Genomic DNA, 7,546 nt, shown 5'->3' on the forward strand with positions numbered 1-7,546 from the left:
ACCATTGCCTTGACTAGACGGACCTTTGTTGACAAAGTAATGTCTCTGCTTTTCAATATGCCATCTAGGTTGGTCATAACTTTCCTTCCAAGTGTTGCACTCAATATGTCAGCAAATCTGGAAGACCCAGCAATGGCCACAGGACTGGAAAAGGTCAATCCTCATCCCAATTCCCAAAAAGGGTAGTACTAAAGAATGTTCTAACCATCGGACAATTGCACTCATCTCCCACGATAGTAAGGTCATACTTAAAACTGTGTCTGCTAGGCTTCAGCATCATGTGAACTAAGAACTTCCAGATGTTCAAACTGGGTTTAGAAAAGGCAGAGGAGCCAGAGATCAAATTGCCAACATTCACTGAATCATTGAGAAAGCGAGGGAATTCCAGAAAAACATCTACCTCTGTTTCATTAACTATGCTAAAGCCTTTAACTGTGCAAATCATAACAAACTGTGGAAAGCATGGGAATACCAGACCATTTTATTAGTCTCATGAAAAACCTGTATGCAGATCAAGAAGCAACAGTTAGAACCCAATAAGGAACAAGTGGTTGGTTCAGGATTGAGAAATAAGTACGACAGGGCTGTCTGCTACCACCCTGTTTCTTTAACCTATATGCTGAACACATCATGAGAAATACTGGGTTGGATGAATAACAAGCTAGAAATAAGACTGCTGAGAGAAATATCAACAACCTCAGACATGTGGATGATACCACTCTAATGGCAGAAAGTGAAGAGGCTAAAGAGCCTCTTGATGAGCGTGAAGGAGGAAAGTGAAAGAGCTGGCTTAAAGCTAAATATTAAAAAAAACTAAGACCATGGCATCTGGCCCCATTCAGATCAGATCAGATCAGATCAGATTAGTCACTCAGTCGTGTCCGACTCTTTGCGACCCCATTACTGCCTGACAAATAGAAGGTGAAAAGGTGAAAGTAGTGACAGATTTCCTCTTCTTGGGCTCCCAAATCACTGAGGATGGTGACTGAAATCAGAAGACGACTGCTTGTCAGCAGGAAAGCTATGACAAACCTAGACAGTGTGTTGAAAAGCAGAGACATTACTCTGCTGACAAAGGTCCGTATAGTTAAGGCTATGGTCTTTTGCACTGGTCACGTATGGATGTGACAGCCGGACAGTAAAGAAGGCAGAGCACCAAAGAACTGATGTCTTTGAACTGTGGTGCTGGAGAAGACTCCTGAGAGTCCTTTGGATAGCAAAGAGACCAAACTGGTCAATCTTAAGGGAAATCAACCCTAAATACTCATGGGAAGGACTGATGCCGAAGCTAAAGCAGTATTTTGGCCACCTGATGCGAACAGCTGACTCACTGGAGTCTCTGATGCTGGGAAAGATTGAGGGCAGGAGAAGAGGGTGTCAGAGGATGAGATGGCTGGATGGCATCACTGATGCAATGGTCATGAACTTGGGCAAACTTCAGGAGATGGTGAGAGACGGGGATCTGGCGTGCTACAGTCCATGGGGTCGCAAAGAGTCAAACACAATGGGGCAACTGAACAACCACCACCACCACCACTCCTCTGCTAGAGAATTCCTCTCTTGGTTTTAAAAGCTATCTTCTTTAAAAAAAAAAAAAAAAAGCTATCTTCTTCAACCTTAGAGAGATGTCTATTTCTAGTACATAATTCTTTCATCTAAGATTTTTAATTTACTTCAATCATTGTTTTCTGCTTGTGTTTCCATCTACAATCAGAGAAAATTACTTCTTTTTCTTTTAGAAGAAAGCAGAGTATCAAGAGTTCTGGGTATCTGGTAATGGCCGTTACTGTTTCATTGTGTTTTAAATAAAGACAACAATCTTAATTTGGAAATAAAGAAAATCCATATAAGTCCCTCAGTCAGCCTAAATTACATTCGCACTGAAGAAGCAAACACAAAAAACATAAGAAGGAAATGATATCACAGATGGTCAAAGAGATTGAGCAAGAGGAATTCAAATTCTGGTTCCTATCTCAGAAGAACGGAGCTAAAGAGAAGTCAGATGAAAAATAGGGGCAAAAGGGTGTTAAAATGAAAGGAAGTGCCTTAAAAGACCTTAAAGGGAGAAAAACAGTGCTAAAGCAGAGTTCACTGAACTCAACAAGGACAAGGCAGAGGGGGCAAGCTGGAGATCTAAGGTTGCATCTAGAAACCATTTTGTTTAGCCCTTTAGTCATTTTTATCATTTAAACTAGAGGCTATTTAAATAGTAGGGTATTTTACATTTTTTTTTTTTAAATCCAGACTTCCAGTGTGGGACAGTTAGAAGCTCTGGAAGTATATGTCTGCATTCCCATGTAGCAACAACAATCCACTTGAGCTTAGCTAGGTCCTGCATTCTCCAATTCACCAGGCCCCACCGCTCTCTCTGGTTTATACTAGTCCTCTTTACTCATGTAAACCCTGTTTCTCCCTGCAGGCACTGGGACACCTGATATAAGGGCTTAGGAAAACAGAAATGTCTAGGTTCTGAAAGGGACAGGGGCTGTGGAAAAACAAAACAAAACAAAAGATTGTTCATAATAACAAAACGCTGGAAACAAAATAACTATCCACCCATCAGATCAGATCAGATCAGATCAGTCGCTCAGTCCTGTCTGACTCTTTGCGATCCCATGAATCGCAGCACGCCAGGCCTCCCTGTCCATCACCAACTCCCGGAGTTCACTCAGACTCACGTCCATCGAGTCAGTGATGCCACCCAGCCATCTCATCCTCTGTCGTCCCCTTCTCCTCCTGCCCCCAATCCCTCCCAGCATCAGACTCTTTTCCAATGAGTCAACTCTTCGCATGAGGTGGCCAAAGTACTGGAGTTTCAGCTTTAGCATCATTCCTTCCAAAGAAACCCCAGGGCTGATCTCCTTCAGAATGGACTGGTTGGATCTCCTTGCAGTCCAAGGGACTCTTAAGAGTCTTCTCCAACACCACAGTTCAAAAGCATCAATTCTTCGGCGCTCAGCCTTCTTCACAGTCCAACTCTCACATCCATACATGACCACTGGAAAAACCATAGCCTTGACTAGATGAACCTTTGTTGGCAAAGTAATGTCTCTGCTTTTGAATATGCTATCTAGGTTGGTCATAACTTTCCTTCCTCAGCGATCAATGCAAAGAAATAGAGGAAAACAACAGAATGGGAAAGACTAGGGATCTCTTCAAGAAAATCAGAGATACCAAAGGAACATTTCATGCAAAGATGAGCTCGATAAAGGACAGAAATGGTATGGACCTAACAGAAGCAGAAGATATTAAGAAGAATACACAGAAGAACTGTACAAAACTGTACAAAAAATATCTTCACGACCCAGATAATCACGATGGTGTGATCACTGACCTAGAGCCAGACATCCTGGAATGTGAAGTCAAGTGGGCCTTAGAAAGCATCCACCCATAGAAGAGGGGATAAATGGAATTGTACACAACAGTGAAAATGCATAAATCACAATGAATCTTAGAAACAGGAGTTGAGAACAATGTTACTTAGTAAGTGTAATGTCATCATTACAATAACTGAGTGTAATAATAGTAAGTCACAGAAAACCAAGTACAGCTGAACAAAATGTATTACTTAGAAATACATATGTATATGGTGGGGCTTCCCAGGTGGTGCTAGTAGTAAAGAACCCAGAAGCCAATGCAGGAGACATAAGAGATGCAGGTTTGATCCCTGGGTCAGGAAGATCCCATGGAGGGATCACTCCAGTATCTTGCCTGGAGAATCCCATGGACAGAGGAGCCAGGTGTGCTACAGTCCATAGTGTCACAAAGAGTTGGACACGACTAAAGTGACTTAGCACGCATACATGCATGTATATGGCAAAAAAAAAGTTTTCGAAAAATAAAGAATTTGTAAGACAAAAAATTCAGAATGGCGCTATCCTCTTGGAAGGAGGAAAGAAATAAGAGAGAAACTTCAGGTTGTACTGTATTATTATGCATTGATTATGTTCCAGTTATTCAGCTGGGTGGTGGGTTCATGGTGTTGATGCAATTTTTATGCTTCATAATATATATATCATACATCAGTCTCCTGTGTGCACCAAATATTGCCAAATAAAACACCTTTCACAAAAGAAATAGAAGATCCCAGATAACCAAAACAATCTTGAAAGGAAGACTCATCTTTCCTGATTATAAAATTTTCTACAAGGCTACAATAATGATTAAGTACAGATGATTTCCTGTAAGGATGACCAGACCATTCAATGGGGAAAGAACAATCTCTTCAACAAATGGTGCTGGGACAAGTAAATTTCCACACAGTAAGAATTAATTAAATAGGATCCAATTTCACATTATATGCAAAAATTAATTAAGTTTAATTTAAACAAAAAATTAGCTTAAAATGAATCAAGACCATTTCAATAAAAGTGTTAAAATCACAAACTCTTAGAAGAAATCACAGGAGTAAATCTTCATGATCTTGGGTTTGGTAAGGATTTTTAGATATATGACATCAAAAACTTAAGCAACAAAAGAAAAAAATAGATAAACTGGACTTCATCAAAATTAAAAACTCCTGTGCATCAAAGAACATTATCAAGAAAGTAAACACAATCTATAGAATGGTAGAAAATATTTGCAATCATAAATCTGACAAAGATTTAATATGGACAACATATAAAGAAATACAACTCAACAACAAAAAGGCAACACAGTTTTAAAATGGTCAAAGGACTGAATAGACTTTTGCCCTCAGATGTGCAAATGGCCAATCAGATGAAAGATGCACATCATCATTAGACAATAGGGAAATGCAAATCACACTACTGTATACAAAAGATAACTAATAAGAACCTACTATACAGCACAGGGAATCTATTCAGTACTCTGTAATGACCTATACAGGAACGGAGTCTAGAAGAAAATGGATATATGTATACGTATGGCTGAGTCACTTTGATGTACAGCATAAATTAATACATTGTAAATCAACGATACACCGATAAAAAATGAACTTTAAAAAAAACACAATGAAATACCTTTCATACTCACATCCAAGAAAAAGAGAAAATAACATGTTTGTGAGGATATGGAGAAACCGGTACTCTCTTGCATTGCCATGGGATTGTAAAATGGTGCAACTTGACAGTTCTTCAGAAAGCTAAAAAATGGAACTCCCATATGACCCAGCCACCTCACCTCTAGGTATATACAAAAATAATTGAAAATAGCAACTCAAATAGATCTTTGCATGCCAATGTTCATGGCAGCATTACTCACAAAAGCAGAATGGTAGAAACAATCCAAACGTTCATCAACAGATGAATAGATAAGATGTACATAGACACAGTAGAGTATTATTCAGTCATCAAAAGAATAAAATTCTTATACATGGATGTGTCTTTAAAATATAGTACTAAGTGCGATAAGCCAGTCCAAAGAATGACAAGTATTGTATAATTCCACTTAAATGACATATCTAGAATAGGCACATTCATAGAGACAGAAAGTGGATTGAGGTTACCAGGGCCTGGGAGAAGGGAATCGGAGCTGTTCCTTACAGAGTTTTTGTTTGGGTGATGAAAAAGTCTAGAAATAGATATAGTGGTGATGACTGCACAACACTGTGGAGTTTTAAGTATATGATTACATTAATTACAAATTAATTTTGTATTAATTTGTCATTAATTACATTAATGTCATACAAATGTCAATGAATCATACACTTAAAACTCCACATACTTGCTAATGAGTCAGATGGAGTTAATTCAATTTTCTAATTTGGTGCAGAAACAGTGCATCTATAATTATTAATTATATTTAACTACCAAACTATATTTCCATTAAATCTCATGGTATAGAGACAGTAATAGAGACAGTAATTGTGTCTGTACTGAAAATATCTGTGATCTTTTGACTATAGTGAAATTATTTTACCCCTAGAAGTTAGAGATTTAATATTTCAAGGAAAATTGAGTGTTCCTAATGGCAGGAAGAAACTATGGACTTCAGTTTTTGTCAAGCTCAAATATACCTTGATATTTTCTCTGGTTCTGAAGTGTTCTAAGCCTTTCACATTCCATTTTTCAAAAGGATTTCATATTTCAGTTATCTTTCCTGATTCTCAAATTAAGAGTTTTGATTAATAATGAACCATTAATTAGTAAACGGATAATTATATCAGTATCACTTTAGTTTTTACAATAAAATTTATGTTTTGTGTCCTGTAATGTAGAACACACTACAATACTATATAATAATTTCAGTTCTGGGTGATGAAAAAAAAGCCATTGTATTTTATTCCTGAAATAACAGGAAAAAGGCTTTCTGCTGCGTCCATTTACTGAATCTTTTTTTGTATCCAATAAATCCAAGTTGGAGAATTCTTTTTAAAACAGAATTTTAGAATGTACATCAATAAATAGGAGACATGGCAACATTTCATCTGCCTTGCTGATTTGATAATGAGTGGAAAGAAAGCAGAAATATGCATCTTGGGGCTGACTCTGTCCCTTACCTTGCCATTAAGAACAATGTTCTGACTTCCACACAACACAGACTGGCGACTAACTTTGTTTCCAGATGCCTGAAAGAAAACAGAGGTGAGCAAAATCAGTGGATTCTAGGCTACAAATTTCCACCAAGAAAGCTCATATTGCAGAGAACAGGACTTGAGATGGGTGAAGTCTGCAATGGAATGAGTCCAGAATATCAAAAATGCAAGGATGAATCAGGAAACTAGGGATTCAAGGAACAGATCCAGAAGTTGTATGTGGTACATACATAGGCTAGCAGCAGCAGACATGAATTGAGTCTCATTTCTATACTTCAGTTTTACAGACCTAAAACTAGGATAATGACTTTACCAATATCAGAGTTGTGAGAATTCAATGAAAAGATAAGAGTAATGCTGATTGAGCACTAAACCCATTTCGAGCAATTTACATACATCATGTATTGACTATTAAAAAAAAAAACGAATAAAAAAAACACAAAAAAAACAAAAACAAAAAACGAATAACAGTCCTCAGCACATAGTAATAAATCACCACATATTAGTTTAACAAAAAAAAAAATTTTTTTTTTTTTACAAGGCCTGAAGCCCAGAGCTGTAATCAGTATCAGAATGAATGAGACTTGTCCTGCTTTCTGGAAGGCATTTTATCTCTACGAGGAAATCAGGAGTAGATTAAAATTAAAAAAAGCCTAAACTGACCATGCAAGGAATAAACAACAAAACCAGACTATACGTGAACTCTCATTAGGTAATCTCGGACTAACGCCGAAAGAACCAGGGGTGGGGCAGAGACAGGACGGAGGCCTCAGAGAACGCAGGCTTGGAGAGGGGAGGGCAGATGTCTGGACACGCGCACCGTTTCGATGTACTCGGACTTGTTGTAGAGCAGCTCGCCCAACTCCATGACCACCAACTTCTAAGCCCAGCTCTGGCTCCTGTCAAAGTCCGTCCGCCGGTCTTTCTGACTGGAACTCAGGCAACTTCCGGCGGCTTCACCACTTCCGCTTTGGGAGGCCGGGGTTATCATCCATAGTTCGGTTCTCCGCTAGGCGGCCTCACTCCACTGCTCTGCCGCCTCCGATTGCG

The 7,546-nt window shown here is 38.6% G+C and overlaps 1 protein-coding gene across 1 annotated transcript in view; it reads right to left on the bottom strand.

Annotated features, from left to right (window-relative positions):
- The window catches only part of DCTN5 (dynactin subunit 5), a 31,456-nt gene extending 23,997 nt beyond the window's left edge, over positions 1 to 7,459 (bottom strand). The window contains exons 1-2 of the mRNA XM_027526545.1: positions 7,317 to 7,459; positions 6,461 to 6,529 (exon numbers count right to left, since the gene is read on the bottom strand). Coding sequence (XP_027382346.1) covers positions 6,461 to 6,529; positions 7,317 to 7,364 — 117 coding nt within the window. The 5' untranslated portion in view covers positions 7,365 to 7,459. The remainder of the gene's footprint in view (positions 1 to 6,460; positions 6,530 to 7,316) is intronic.
- Between the last annotated feature and the right edge of the window lie 87 nt (positions 7,460 to 7,546).

This window comes from Bos indicus x Bos taurus, chromosome 25 (genome assembly GCF_003369695.1).
Source record: "Bos indicus x Bos taurus breed Angus x Brahman F1 hybrid chromosome 25, Bos_hybrid_MaternalHap_v2.0, whole genome shotgun sequence".
Lineage (NCBI taxonomy): Eukaryota > Metazoa > Chordata > Mammalia > Artiodactyla > Bovidae > Bos > Bos indicus x Bos taurus.